Genomic DNA, 16,925 nt, shown 5'->3' with positions numbered 1-16,925 from the left:
CGTTCGCGCAGAAATGATTCTCTTTACTTCAACTCTTTATTATATTTGCTATTTTTTCGTAATTGACACTCGGTCTTGTATTATTGTATATTCTTATCTAAGAACAAGGAATTACAATTTTTTTTATTTATATACTCGATTATATCTAATAGTATTCTTTAACGCGCAAAATAAGGTAATAAGACCTAGATAGAGACAAGTCTATCTTCATTGTTTTTTAATTACTAGATACTCTTTAATTTATACTTTCACTTCCCAAAACATGTCAAAATTATGTTATATTTAATTAAATTTATATATTGTAAAAATACAAAAAAGTGAAATTACTTAATCTATCGATATCATACTAAACTGTAGGAGAAAAATTATCTGATAAAATGGCAACACTGTAAAAGACAGCAATGCACTTATCCACAGATACAATTAGGTACAAAGAATACTTGAATACAGGTAGTTCGGCGAGTCAAATTTCATTTCCATCGTCCGCGCGGTGGACATTCGTCGTGTAAAAGTTAATGAGTTCGGTTACATTGTTATTTGTGCATAAACAGCAGTGATCTCAGACCAAACAAAGTTGTGAACTCAGTGGTTACCGCGAAACAAAATTATCGCGGCATCCGGCTAGTCGCCGACAGTTCGCGTAGACGCTTTACTATGAAATGATATAGTTTTGTAATTGCAATGAATGACGACAAAATGAGTTCAAACAGCGTTGAAGCAGAATATATGGATATCGCCAACAGGAACGCATGGCCTATTATCTATCAGGTTGGTTTTGCGTAGGTGTGACGGCAGTTTTAATGCCACGCAATTTAATCCGTTCTATGTTATTGAAAAAAAAAAAAAACTGTTTCTAGGAAGCAAGCGCACGACCTAGACCCATTTTATCGGCACGTACTCTATGTTGATAGTACTGATTGAAAATTAAATTCTGTTGATTACATTTATACGTAAACAAACCCATGTTCTTTTGCTAAGTAATGTCAAATTTATATTATTTGAAGCTTTTAAAGTAGCGTCGCTATAGTAGACTATCATTATTGACGCTGTATTAACTTGTATATAATATATTTATATACACACCCATATTTTCATTGATGTTTGTAGATAGATATCTACCATGTTTTTTCACTTGTTATAAAGCTTTGTGTTATACGTAAATAAAACATTTTGCATGATAAAAATTGTTGTGAAAAGTATGTACTATATACTGTATGTACTATATATATACTGTTCTTCCCAGTACCAGTGTAAAATAAGAAAAAAATGTAATTAAACTATACACAGCCACCTGACCAGTTATGGGAATTTTGATTTAATTTTCTTCTTATATGGGATATAAGTTGTGTTTAACCACCAGAATAGTGGATAATTTATAGATGTAATGAGTTAAAATTATTAATTTCATGAATTAACAGTATTAAAGTTGAAAGGACTGGTTTGTACCACTGAGTTATCTGTTATGTTCAAGTCTGATGTAATATCAAGTTAGTTGATGATAAAAAAAATTACACTCATTGCTAGTGGAAGAAATGAAACAAACAGACCGTTAACATGTTTAACATGCATAAATGTATGAAAACCACCTTTGGGTATTTTTTTTTTGTAAGATAGTAATTTTTTTTTTTTTATACAACTTAGAATGGCAAACAAGCTGACAGCCTACTTGATGAAAAGTGGAAACCGTTGCCTTTAGACATAAGCAGTACCATAGACATAACAAAGTATACTATTTCGCCCATGATGCTCCCATGCGTTGCCATTCCTGAGGACTCAGGTGTTATTCCTCTGTACCCTGTATTTTTACTACCATATCGCACCCTTCAAACTAAAACATAGCTATGCAAACACAACTGCTTCACAGTAGAAACATGAATGAGATGCCCAAGCAAACAACTTATGTACAAAGTTCCCCTCTGGTAATGGCTCCTAATTTATTTCAGTAATACACTTTTATTTGGTTTAAAAATCCTCTTTGGAAGTTAAGCTTGTATTTTATTTATCTTTTTTTGTTTATTGGTATATCTAAACATCCTCATAGATTTTTGAATTTATAATGGTAAAATGAATTAATAAGAATATAATGCTCTGTTTGTTATTAAAAAAAATATTAAAAGTTATAAATGCAACAAAACATTTCATTGTAAGAAAGTGTCGACTATAAATATTAGATTAATTTTAGTCCCATAATGTTGACTGCCACCTACACACTGAATATAGTAAGCCAAATTAAGATTGGACAGTTATAAAGCGACCTATTTCTTTTTCAGAAAATTGGTCGGGAATGCCAAACGTATCCGTACACATGTATGGAGGCGAAGAAGCCGCAGAACAAACCACTCAACCGGTACAGGGATGTCAATCCGTATGATCACAGCCGCATCATCCTGAAGCGCTGTGAGCGAGATTACATCAACGCTAACTTAGTTAAGGTAAGTGCACTTGAAACTGTTCTGATCTGTACTGAGATATTATTACGTTTGATTGTATGTTTATTTTTATTGATATGTTGGTTGTGTTGTAAGGATTATTATTTTATTTTTTTAGGTGTTATTTTTTTTGTGTTATTCCGACATAAAATATCCATGCAATGTATAAAGTTTATGTAAATACTTATTTTTTTAAATAGATGATCGATCTTAGTACATGTATATAATTTATTTCAATAGAACTTCAAAAAAAGAATTTTGATGTAATTAAGCCTCTAGATGAAATTATTTATAAATTTAAAAATTCTGTCAATTAATTAACTTTATATATGTACTATTATTGGATCAGTGTGCTATCTAAGGTTAATTAAATTTTTTTTTTTTTACATTTTTATTAAAGTCTATTGTAACAGACTACCTTTAAATGAGTAAGATGGGATTTATCAAGAATGTCTACTTGTTCTGTTCTTTTCTGAACTGACTTTAAAGAGGAGGTTCTCAATTCTGTTGTATTTTTTTAATGTTTTTTTTTTATCTTACCATCAGTTCTAAACCAATTAGTATTTTTTTTTTAACTTAACAAATATATATATTTACAGATTGGTCTCATAGAACCAATTTGTACTTTTTTTTTTAACTTAACAAGTATATATATTTACAGATTGGTCTCATAGAAAATTTATCAAAATCAGTTCAGTGGTTTAGTTTTTAAAATAAAATAATTGTTTTTGTCACAATTGATTTAGTTTTTTTTTTTCTAAGACAAAATCTTTAATTGATACATTTTTATATTATTATTATGGACAACAGACTGTGCCCATATTCAATCAAGAATGCCTACTTGTTTTGTAGGCACCCTACATTGTATTTTAACCCAACTGTTCAACCGACTTCAAAAAGAAGGTTCCTAATTCATTTACATTTTTTTTACGTTTGTTACCTTGGCAAAACTCCCATTGAGTAGGGAAGGGGGAGGTTTATGTTCAGCAGTAGACAGTTAAGGGGCTGATATACATTTTTTTATATATATGCGATTGTAGATTTATACATATATGTAATATATGTAGTATATGTAATATTTTAATCTTTACACTGTCAATCTTGCAGTACTAAGTCTGGTATAAGGTATACGGAAACAGAAGTTATCTATGGAAATGTAATATGTATGCCAGGGGGGAAGAGATTGTTAGTAATGCGGATTATCAGTCCCATTGCTGACAATATACCCTTACAGGTCGACCTCCCCGTGGTCCCCCTGGAAACCATCGTGCTGAATTCCAAGTGTATTTATCGCGATGTGCTAGCTGACCTGCCTTTTCATCCTCATCTGTCACCCCTCAATGGTGCCACGCCAGCGTATACCGTTAGCGCAGGCGGGGTTACCATTCCATTATCATTCATTAAAAAAAAATGTATGCTATTATAGTCAATAATGACGTCAAAACGAGTGATCCTGTGTCATCAGTTCGATATACCTACTATGAGTTGGCAGCACACCACTTATCAGTTTCACATATTTAATTATACTATCACTAGAACAATATTAATGTTTATCTATGTTCCGTGTAATTGGATTACCTATTTGATGGGTGAAAATGGTATGGTAACCCCGCCTGCGCTAACGGGATACGCTGGCGGAGCACCAGTGAAGGGTGATAGATGAGAATGAAAACAGGCCAGTTAGCCCATCATGATGAATTCATCAGGAATTAACCATGATAGTTTCCTGGGGGAACCGCGAGGAGGTCGACCTAGTTGGGTATATTGCTAGCAATGGGATTCTTAGTCTCTATTACTAACAACCCCTTTCTCCCCAACGTGTAATTAGATTGAAAACGCGGTAGTAACCCCGCTTTGTACATCGATATACGATGGCAGGACACTAGGGATGATAGGTGAGGATGAAATCAGGTCAGTTGGCTCACCGTAAGGAATTCACTAGGATTTAATCACAATGATATCCAGGATGGACCATTTAGAGGCACTGCTAGCAATGGCGACGCCGTTAGTAATAATCCCTGCGAAGAAGTCATAATCAAATATTAAAAATATGATGAGACGCGAAACACAGCCAAACGTAACTTGAACCCTCAAGCCATAACATTTTTTTTTATTTTGAGCATTCGTCTAAGGATGACCAATTGCACGAAAGTAACGTATTGGTTTTGTTTCACGTTCTAAATTTTATATCTTTTGTCTATTATATTGGCTGCCAATAACTCCTAACTAATATTATGTTCCAAATTTTACGGGAATCACAGAAAAGATCGTAATTCTTAATTTATTCCAAACTTCCGCTTTTGAAATCCATGCGTCTCGTCGTTCTTGAACAGGGAAACCATTGAAATAGAAAACTTTTAGATTACATATCAAAGTACAACATAATACCACATTCTAAATTAGACCTTCAGCAATACTACTGTAAAAATTGTATTCAATTGGCTGCAGTGGCTTTTGTGTAATGCCGGAGCAACCATACCTACAGACAGACGGACAAAATTTCTAAAAAATATTGTTTTTACTTCTATTCTTCTTAAATACCTCCCATGTCTTTTTATAATTTTATTTTATTAGTAAGATATTATAATTCCAAAATATAATATAAATAATATTTTTTTTTATACAGTTCATTAATTTTATAATAAAATCTTTAAAAAAAAGTAAAAAAAAATTCTACATGGCATGTCATAAATGTAAGGAAGTTTTCTTTAATTGGAATGATAATCATGCCTTCGTTATTGGTATAAGGTGATAGGTGAAGATGAAGGCAGGTCAGTTACCTCATCGTGACGAATTCCACAAGAAAGGAGTTATGAGGTTACAGCGGTTGCGGAAACCTCATAACTCCGTCAATTGTAAACCGATTTGAAAAATTCTCTTTTTATCTGAAGAAATATACTTACAGGTTGGTCGCATAGAAATTTTATCAAAATCGATACAGTAGTTTAGTTTTTCAATCAAAATAACTGGTTTTGTCATAATTGAAGTCGCTTTTTTCGTGGTACAACCTTAATTATTTGTTGTCTCTTGGCTCTTCATATAACTGTTATAATATTTTGTGTACATTTAGTAGGTATTTGGGAAAGTATAATACATAGACTATTTTATAACTTTTCCTTTGATTATTTGCTACCATTTATATTGAAGTCCCTTCCATTCCGTCTGCCATTTTTCCATCATTTACCTATACATCGATACCTATATATCGATGTAATGTGTATGGTAGTACTCACCTCTACGGAGGTGATTCGTCCGCTAATTGTTATTCGGTGACAGATATTTTGCTGTTTGCCTTTCTTGGTAGTATAAAAAGTTAGGTCCGTGGGCGGTAGCCAGATTGTGTCCAATGTTTACAAAAATATTGATAAGTTTATTCTGCTTACGCTTTGTCTGTGGTCGCAGACTCGGATTTGCGTTTCGAGAAACGCCTACGCATACTTTTGGCATATGTTAATTAAACGAACATACCTGCCCTTCTTGGAAGAGGAATGAAAAAATATACATCCTATTTATTATTGATACTGTAAATTACAGCACCGTATAGTCCGACTATGGGAAGAGGATTGTTGTAATGTGCTGTAGGGGGCCCTATTGTTAGCAATATAGCTTTCCCTAGAGACTACAGCATGGGGCTCTTCAAAAAGGACGTATTAAGGTTTCTTATGGGTCGGTAACGCGCGCGTGACATCGCTGGTGTTACAGGCGTGCATAGACTACGGTAACCCCGTTTATCATCAAACGGGCCGTATGTTTGTTTATCACCATAGTTGTATAAAAAATATATATACAATTTTTAATGGGTAATATTAGAATAGTTATCCCACCTACCTACCACCGCCTACGCAATCGGTATGCACTGAGGGCGTACCAGTGAGTGTTGATGGATGAGAAAGAATTCAGTTTAATTGGCCCATCGCGAGGAATTCAACAGATAGATACATTATTTATTCACCATTAATAAGCATATAATTCATGAATTTATAAACGAAACAAAAAAAAATGTTGGTGGTTTTATGTGCATCTACGGTGAAAAGGTACCAACTCAGCATTAAGCTTTTTTTATTTTATTTTTTTTATACAACTTAGAATGGCAAACAAGCTGAGGGCCCACCTGATGGAAAGTGGTAACCGTCGCCTATAGACATGAGCAGTACCATGGACATAACAGAGTATACTGTTTCGCCCATGATACCCCCATGCGTTGCCATTCCTGAGGACTCAGGTGTTATTCCTCTGTACCCAGTAAATTCACGCCATATCCCACCCTACGGAGTTCTCACAGCGCTAATTTACTGCTGGTACATTGTACCAATAAAAATTAATTATTGTGGTTTCCAGCAGGGAGCACACGTCGTAAGTCGACCTGATAAAGGTATATTGCTACCAGTAATGTTTTTAGACCCGACTAGTAATATTATCTTCCCTTCCTAGTAATATACAATGTCAGGTCGACTTCCTCGTGGTCTCTTCTGGAAATCATTATGGTTGATTCTTAATGTATTTCCCTCGATGAGCCAACTGAGCAGGCTTCATCTTCAGCTATCATCGTTCAGTGATACCTCGCCAGCGTATATTAATAGCTCAAGCACGATTACAATTCCATATTCATTTCGTAAAAGACTGATCTGTCTTAATGTTCAGTTCGTAAATTCCAATATGGCCGACACCAAAACAAACTAAATTAATCTGAGTAATGGCGGCGTCTTTCCGGGTATTATGCATATATTTTGATTAGTTGTAAGAAATACATATACTATTACCCACGACCTCGTCTGCGTGGCCGAGGTATGTTCATTGGCTAGGACAATAAGCAGCCTATGACCTTCCCCACCCCATATAGTGTATGCGTTTACCAAATATAGTGACTGTTATGGCGCCAACATGTAAAAAAAATCTAAGTCACTTTCTAATCGATATACGAGTATCTGTATATAATAAATAAAACAAAGTCGTGTCAATTACACCGTTTGTAACTCCAGAACTGCTGGACAGATTTGACAATCTATGATTTGTTACATTGGTCTCCTCCCCGAATAGCAGAGTAAATATTCCGTTATCTTATAATGGAAAGATTCACGTGAAATAAATACAGAAAAAAGTATTTTAGATTGTTAGGCTAAGTTCTAACTAAGTTCACCGAGTCAACTAGCTTTTATTAGTAAGGGTTGACTATATCCCGGGACTTTCCTAGTATAATTTAATATACTAGTAAGAAATATACTATGTAAATCCATGATGTTATTTACGTTTTTATCACTTGGCCTGTAGGCAAACGGCTTACTTCTTTTTGTGTCCGCCATTGAGCATTTTACTACTACTTTGTATTACGACTTCTGTTAAACATTTTGCTTACCAAAACGTGGCAACGTTGTACTTGTCTGTGATTTTTCTTCCCTTAAAACTCAGACTGGAATGAGTTTCCTGTCCAGGTTTCCCCTAGAGACTACAATGTGAGGTTCTTCAAAAAGGGTATGTTAAGGTTTCTTCAGAGTAGGCAACGTTCACCTTGAACTAAAATCCCGGGGGGAAAGAGATTGTTAGCGATGGAGTTTGACAGCCCCATTGCTAGCAATATAGCCCATTAGGTCGACCTCCATGTGGTTCCCCCTGGAAACCATCGTGAACAATTCTTGCTGAATTCGTCACGATGGACTAACTGACCTGCTTCATCCTCACCTATCATTCTTCACTGGTGCCCCGTCGATTTACATCGATAACGCGGGTGGGGCTACCATTCCATTATCACCCATTAAACAAAAAAGAACTAAAACCCCTAGTGTTGCAGGCGTCTATGGGTACAGTAAATATTTACTATCAGACGGGCTGTCGCCTTCGTGGTATAAAAGAAGAAAAACAAAATTCAAAAACAATTTAACATTTTTCAATGTTTTTGACTGTTTACTCAAATATCCTCTTTTAGCGACCGAAAACATTAATCGTAGATTACGTTGCATATAAATCTACCATTAAAATCTCTGCACTTACCTCGTTGTGTTTAATATATTTTTGCCATCGGAATTTAAATTTTCAGTAACGGCTTTATAAGAATATTATTGCATTAACGTTTTACTTCTCAGACAAAGCACTTTTTTAAATAATCAATCAGAAACAATGAAAATTCTTCAATTGTTTTTGAATATTGACAGATAAGAGCGACATTGCTACACTTTGTTACTTATTTATTATTATTATTATATCAGCTGTCAATTGTCCACCGTTGAACAAAGGCCTGCATCATAAGGGAGGTTTTGTTGTAGTACAGTTGTTGCCACGCTTGGCAGGCAGGTTGCCAACCGCGGTTAGGCTTTGGTGATGTTTTAAAAAGGACGCTGCTACCCATCACCTCGATTATTAGGTTACGTTAGTCGCCTCTTACGAAATCCATGGGAAAGGAAGGGGTGACCTATTTTATGCCGGAACTACACGGTAGACTTCGTTATGAACGCTCTTAATAATTTTTTGTTTTTAGTAGGAGGTTCAGATAATTTAATTTTAAATACTCAAATGTGTCTCTCTTATATTGTTTACCTATTTGTTCCCAATACGGTTGTATTGTGTTTTTTTTTTATGTTTGTTCATCTGTTGTAATCCAATTTGGAAAATTGTTTTTATCTGAATAATATACTTTTAGGTTGGTTCTAAGGAATTTTTATCAAAGGTTTAGTAGTTTAGTATTTAAATAAATATAACTGGTTTTACCACAATTGAAGTAGTATTTGTTTTTGTGGGACACAGTTTTATTTAGAGATTGATCTTTTAAAAAATATCGTTTCGTAAGTGGACCGCTCTAATAAAATATTTTTTTTTTTTTTTTTATAAAACTTAGAATGGCAAACAAGCTGACGGCCCACCTGATGGAAAGTGGTAACCGTCGCCTATAGACATGAGCAGTACCATGGACATAACAGAGTATGCTGTTTCGCCCATGATACCCCCCATGCGTTGCCATTCCTGAGGACTCAGGTGTTATTCCTCTGTACCCAGTAAATTCACGCCATATCCCACCCTTCAAACCGAAACACAGTTATGCAAACACAACTGCTTCACGGTTGAAACACGAATGGGACAGAGGTACCCAAGCAATCGACTTTTGTACAAAGTCTCCCTCTGTCATATCAATTTCTTTAGCCTTTACGAATGAACATCGTTATAAATTAAAAATAGTATTGCTAGATTAAAGAGCTGTAACATACAAACATTTTAACAGAGGGAGACTTTGTACAAAAGTCGTTTTCTAGGGCACCTCTGTCCCATTCGTGTTTATACCGTGAAGCAGTTGTGTTTGCATGGCTGTGTTTTGGTTTGAAGGGTGGGATATGGCAGTGAATTTATAGGGTTCAGAGGAATAACATCTGAGTCCTCAGGAATGGCAACGCACGAGGGGTCTCATGAGCGAAACAGTTATGTCCATGGTACTACTCATGTTTATAGGCGACGGTTACCACTTTCCATCAGGTGGGCCGTCAGCTTGTTTGCCATTCTAAGTTGCAAAAAATAAAAAGAAATAACATGCTATCAGACATACCAAAGTCTCACCGCCATAAGATTATTCTGCTTATTACGGCGTCGATTTCGGAAAATTTCTTTCATAATATATTTTTGTTGAATTAATTTCTTTGATTTTAAGACTATTCAAGATATTACTGAAAATATCGTATTGATAGTCGTATTCATGTTCAATACGTAATCAACGTTCATTATACCCAAAATAGAGACTAATTTAAAAAAAATAGCAATAATAATTCTATTTGCCTTAGTATTGACAAAACAGACTTAAGTACCTATAGAATAGTTACTAAAAGATAAATAGGGCTAGGTAAATATAAGCTAATATTATAAAGAGGAAAGATTTGTTCTTTTTTTTTGTTTTTTTTTTGTTCATATCAACCGTTGACTGTCCACTGCTGAATATAAGTCTACCCCACAAGGGGAGTTTTGCAAGTAGTTGCCACGCTTGTCACGCGGATTGGCAATCGCATTTAGGCTTTTAGAGATGTTTTAAGAGAGACGCTGCTGTACATCCCTCTACCATTAAGTTCCTTTAGTCCCCTCTTACGACACCCACAGGAAAGGAATCAGTGGCGTTTTCTATGTCGGTCCTACACGGCCTTTTTGTTCTTTTTTAATTTATAATAAATTTAAAAAATCCTTAACCCATTTTAAAAATTCTTTCATCTATAGAATAAAGCTACATTATTAGCGAGGACTGTACTTTTGAACCGACTTCAAAAAATGGAAGTTCTCGATTTGTTTGTATTTCTTCATGTGTGTTACCTCACAACTGTCAATTATAAATCAATTTGGAAAATTCTTGTTTTATTCGAAAGGATATACTTACCGATTGATGTCATAAACAAACAAACCAGAGGGAGATTTTGTACAAAAGTCGTTTGCTTGGGTACCTCTATCCCATTCGTGTTTCAACCGTGAAGCAGTTATGTTTGCATGGCTGTGTTTCGGTATGAAGGGTGGGATATGGCGTGAATTTACAGGGTACAGAGGAATAACACCTGAGTCCTCAGGAATGGCAACGCATGGGGGGTATCATGGGCGAAACAGTATACTCTGTTATGTCCATGGTACTACTCATGTCTATAGGCAACGGTTACCATTTTTCATCAGTCAGCTTGTTTGCCATTCTAAGTTGTATAAAAAAAAATTAATTTGAAATCAAAATAAATGATTTTGTGACATAAATTGTCGTAAACATTTATTTCGATTAATTTTCAATCGACTTCAAAAAGAATGAGGTTCTCAATTCGATTGTATTATTTCTGTTTTTTTTTGACCTCGTAACTCTGTCAGTTCTAAACCGATTTAATTTTTTTTAGTACTTACAAATTGGTCCCATTGAAATTTTGTCATAATTTAATTTAATTTTTAGCCTAAAATAACTGGTTTTGTTATAGTTGAAATACTTTTTTTTTTGTGTGACTCAATCATTAATTATTTGTCATTGATACAGTTTCCTTTGTTTTTTAATTTGTCACGATAAGTAATACTGTTTTCTTCGTACCTAGTAGAATCTAATTACCAATAGATAACTCGCCTCTAGCCTTGTTACTATCTCTCGTGTTACCTATTTCTGCTGTGCGGCAGAAATGCGATCTTGCTTCGGTTTAAATGGTAAAATAGTTAATGTAATCAAAGAGTATGGCACAGGCATAACATCTAGGTTCTCAGGAGTGTTATTTCCGGAACTGTAACATCAGCATATTTTTATAGTTTTTTTTTTTTTATACTACTTAGAATGGCAAACAAGCTGACAGCCCACCTGATGGAAAGTGGTAACCGTCGCCTATAGACATGAGCAGTACCATGGACATAACAGAGTATACTGTTTCACCCATGATACCCTCCATGCGTTTCACAAACAGTATAGCATAGTGAGAATTTATAATATTTTACGTGCATTTTAATATAGCAACGGAATATCGGGGTTATTTTTTCTTTTTACAAATTATGTTTGTCATAATAATAATAAACAAATGAAAGGTTAACTAAGTTTTTTTGAAATTATCGTACTAACATATTATATATGTATTTTTTTAACGTGTGACTATACAGTTATAATTATTGATAATGATGATGATAAATAGGTGAGAATGATGTTAGATCAGTTACCCTGTCGTAGTGAATTAATTCGATATTATCCACGACGTTTTCCAGAAGGAATCGCATAGAGGTTGACCTATATGTGACAGAGTGTATATATATATTTATTATATATATATATATATATATATATATATATATATATATATATATATATATATATATATATATATATATATATATATATATATATATATAATTGTTAATCTGATGGGGTAGAGTAAGTGCCACAATGTGTTAGCCACACACGACGGTTACCACTTTCCACCAGGGGGCCCGTCAGCTTGCTTAGCACGCTGAGAGCAATATACATGTCGATTAATTAAGTTTTAAAAGTAACTCTTTCTGGTACTATAATCTATAATGATTTTAACAAAAATAATCAAGAAGAAAATGTGATGATGCGCATATAATTATTCTATTATATAAAAAAGTGTATGCTTAAGCGAACGTGTTGTTCTGTGTGCTTGTCAGCGAATTTTTTTTTTATTTGACTTTTTTATTTATTAATGTTATGGCTCATTGATTTGACTATATTCTTTTAATATTTATGTTCATGTAAAAACAAATATTATGTGTCACTAGGTATGTATGTAGCATTTTAATTTATATCAATTAATTATAACATATAATAAAATCGTAACTGATCTCTGTCTGTACATGGAAGATGTATAAGAAAAACTATTATAGAGGGGGGGGGGGGGCTTTATGAATGCAATAGAACGCAAAACAATGATTTTTACAATTTTTGTCTGTTTGTCTGTGCGTTTGTGCACGTTAATCTCAAAAATTATTTTATTTTACTAATGCGTTGCGGTTTGAAAAGTCGATTTCTTGGGCACCTCTGTCCCATTCGTGTTTCTACCGTGAAGCAGTTGTGTTTGCATGGCTGTGTTTCGGTTTGAAGGGTCGGATAAGGCATGAATTTACAAGGTACAGAAGAATAACACCTGAGTCCTCAGGAATGGCAACGCATGGAGGGTATCATGGGCGAAACAGTATGTGTGTGTACTGTTATATCCATGGTACTGCTCATGTCTATAGGCGACGGTTACCACTTTCCATCAGGTGGGCCGTCAGCTAGTTTGCCATTCTAAGTCGTATAAGAAAAAAAGATCGTCTGTCAGTCTGTGTCTGTTTATATCGGCATCACGCCTTTACTTCCGAAATTAACGTGTACGAAGTTACGGGGAAAAGCAGCAAAAAAAAAACTTGACTGAAACAATGAATGGATACCTTTACCGTAGCTTCATTCTGTCTACTTCATAAAAAAAAAAAAAACCTGATCGTGAAGATAACACGAGATGCATTCATAAATATTCTTGCAGTATCTCTTAATGAATGCTTAGGTTACAAAAGACATTGTGTACCAAATTTTCGAGTTCTTAGAACGGAATTGTTTTTTTTTTATTGCGAGCTGTGTATGCAACTTCTTTAGTCTCGGTGGGTTCGAATGAGCTCAGAGAAATGTCGGTCAGGCTTATGCTAAGTTTATCACAATGCTAACAGGTGACTAATACTTCCGATTATTCCATCTGTTATTATTGCTAGTATTGTTTCTAGAAAATGGTCGAATGTAAAAACAAAATTTTATACGCTATACCTACTTGCCTATTAAGAATTGCTAACATTTGAAAAAGCAAATGTTGCGTTAGCTAAGCGAGACATTTTCAAAGCGAATGTAGTTAAATACAATGAAAATTAATCCTTGTAAATTAATGTAATAAATGTAATTAATGGAATGGATAAGGATATAGGCTACCAGAGGGAGATTTTGTACAAAAGTCGATTGCTTCGGTACCTCTGTCCCATTCGTGTTTCCACCGTGAAGCAGTCGTGTTTGCATAGCTGTGTTTCGGTTTGAAGGGTGGAATATGGCGTGAATTTACAGGGTACAGAGGAATAACATCTGAGTCCTCAGGAATGGCAACGTATGGGGGGTATCATGGGCGAAATAGTATACTCTGTTATGTCCATGGTACTGTTCATGTCTATAGGTGACGGTTACCACTTTCCATAAGCTTGTTTGCCATTCTAAGTTGTATAATATATATATATATATATATATATATATATATATATATATATATATATATATATATATATATATATATATATATATATATATATATATATATATATATATATATATATAGGCTACTCTTAATTCCGACGACGCGAAAAAAATAAGTTAGTAAAAAAAATAAACTCATTGGTATTGCTGCATTCGATTACATATGCAATTATTTAGTAGCATCAAGGTTATTATTGATTGGAAATCAACATAATAATATAATACTGGTAGTTTGTTCTCGTCGTGTTGCATAAAAAACATACTCATAACTATTATTTCAATAGTCGAAGACACATGTCGACTGCTTTTTTTTTAAATAGGTAAATGGTGACCTCGCCTGCGCTATCGGTATACGCTGGCGGGGCACCAGTGAGGGATGGTAGGTAGGTGAGAATGAAAGTAGGTCAGTTAGCCATCCATCCATGATGGTTTCCAGGGGGAACTGCGTGGAGGTCGAACTACTACGGATATACCCTATATCACTAGCAATGGAGCTGTTAGATGTCCGTTACTAACAATCCCTTCCCCCATCTGTCGATTGTTGCCGTTGTGGTGAAAGTAACACTATAGGACCCTCGAAATACTCGAGGTATGTAAAGTTTACAAAAAAGTTTTCAGTTCTTGTGATTTTTTTGCAGAATACCTACGCGATTACTTTACAATTTTAAAACAATCTTTCAATCAATGTGGTATATAATCCACGGGAATATTCCCGTATTGGTTTCATATTGATTTTGTAACTATGAACGCTACCGTTTTTCTTTGCAAAGCAAATCAGTTGCCGAGCGAAATATACATGTAATATATGCGAATAGAGCGAAATATATGCGATTTCGCGTTCGAATTTAGAATATTTACTAAGTTATCTTCCATTACTCCATTAGCCATGTGGTCCCGGCATAGAATTGGCCGCCCCTGCCTTTTCCATGAGTATCTTTTTTTTTAAAGTGTGAGAAATATTAGACCTCAGCTTAGCTGTTGGTATACACTGGCTGGGCACCAGTAAGGGATAATAGATAGATAGGTATGAAGCAGGTCAGTTGGTCCAGTGAGACGAATTTAATACTAATTCACCATGATGGTTCTCATAGGGAACTGCGTGGAGGTCGACCTGATAGGGTATATTACTAGCAATGAGATAGTTATACCCTATTGCTAACAATTTCTCTGTGGGTGTTGCAAGAGGCGACTAAGGGAACTTAATTGTTCAGCAATGGACAGCAGTGTCTCTCTTAAAACATCAAAGTCTAACTGCGGTTGCCTATACGCCTGTCAATTGCCCATGTTCAGCGGTGATGAGTCAACAGCTGGTATGATGATGTGGTTATTTACGAAGAATGCCATTATTTTTCGTTGTATGTGTTCAATCTGAAATAGCTTCTTTTTCGGAGAAAAAATTACTACATAGTTGTGTCTCGTGATATGCGTAATGAAGTTTCGGGTTCGATTCTCGGTCAGATCAATTTTGGAAACGATCTTCTCTATAAAGGTTCGGGTCTAAGTTGTTTAGGTTGTGCCGCTGATGATTATTGCCCTTTTCTTATTTACTTATTATTATTACATGATTTCTATCCAATAACATTATTGGGTAAAAATGATTAGAAACTGTTCATGAATCATGAACTACACAACAAATATTTACACGTTTATTAATTCTTTACGTATTGTTATTGCTTTCACACACACACACACACCCACTCTAACTCATCTAATGTGTTTTACATTGACCTTATTGGATTTTGTCACTTTCTTTCAAATTGGGAATTCCTTGGAAAAGAAAAGGACAAAACATTTCAATAGCTAATATAAGTTTATGAGACGTTTCATGTGTTTATGAATAAGGTGGTTATAATGTTATTTTTTAAATTAAAAATCCGTTATTACCTGTATTTATAAAGATACTATATTAAGATAAGTAAATAATTTTGTAAGGAAGCAGTTAGATTTTTGTATTAATATAAATAAATAATTTCCCGATTAGATGGAGAAGGCCAACCGTAAGTACATACTTACGCAAGGGCCTTTGGCATTCACCGTGAGCCACTTTTGGTTAATGGTATGGGAGCAGAACAGCCGAGCGATACTTATGCTGAACAAGATAATTGAGAAGAACGAGATCAAGTGTCACTGGTACTGGCCCCACGGCGTCGGGGAGAAGCACAAGATGGTGTTGAACGACGTTAAATTGACCGTGGTACAGATAAGCGAAGAGGATTGTAGTTACTATTCCACGAGGGTGTTCAAGTGAGTTTCTGAATTACTTTGTGTTTTTCGTACTATCTCTTGATTGCTTGGTGGTGTTGCGGTTTTATACACTGCCTGAAATTCCGATGGTCGCGGGTTCGATCCTCACACAATATATACGTTTATTTCTAATATTATATATTTTTGGTAAATATTTCTGTTTATTTAAAGTTCTTTATTCAACGTAAAACAAAAAAACTTAACATGGTTTGTAATGTTTGTTAAATGCATTTTTTTATATGTAATTAATATGTATTCACAAAGCAATTAAAAATCGATCAGTTTTTCAATAATTAATAATCACTCAAAACAAATTGTACCTAATTTGAACGTGCGTAGTATAGATAACACTAATGGGTTTTTTAATTATTCAATGAGGCTAGTGTTCAAATGTATTATAGTGTTATACCACCTCATTAATGTGCACACAATACCTGACTTTATTTATTATTAGTGTTTTACCAAACTATCGGCTAGAGCATTGTTTCTCAACCATTTTTATGATGCGACCCACGAAAAAGCCAAAAAGTTAAGTAAAAAGTCTTGCGGCCCCATCACTAATA

General features: G+C 34.6%; 1 protein-coding gene across 3 annotated transcripts in view; it reads left to right on the top strand.

Annotated features, from left to right (window-relative positions):
• Positions 1-415: 415 nt before the first annotated feature.
• LOC113516898 (tyrosine-protein phosphatase non-receptor type 61F-like) overlaps positions 416-16,925 on the top strand; it is a 51,187-nt gene continuing 34,677 nt past the window's right edge. For all 3 annotated transcript variants that reach the window (XM_052895446.1, XM_052895445.1, XM_052895444.1), the window contains exons 1-3: positions 416-768; positions 2,271-2,432; positions 16,100-16,362. In XM_052895446.1, coding sequence (XP_052751406.1) covers positions 682-768; positions 2,271-2,432; positions 16,100-16,362 — 512 coding nt within the window. In that variant the 5' untranslated portion in view covers positions 416-681. The remainder of the gene's footprint in view (positions 769-2,270; positions 2,433-16,099; positions 16,363-16,925) is intronic.

The sequence above is a fragment of the Galleria mellonella genome, unplaced genomic scaffold (assembly GCF_026898425.1).
Source record: "Galleria mellonella isolate WM207_F2 unplaced genomic scaffold, CSIRO_AGI_GalMel_v1 utg28, whole genome shotgun sequence".
NCBI lineage: Eukaryota > Metazoa > Arthropoda > Insecta > Lepidoptera > Pyralidae > Galleria > Galleria mellonella.
The sequence above is the reverse complement of the archived record's forward strand: the minus strand, read 5'-3'. Positions and strand labels throughout refer to the sequence as shown.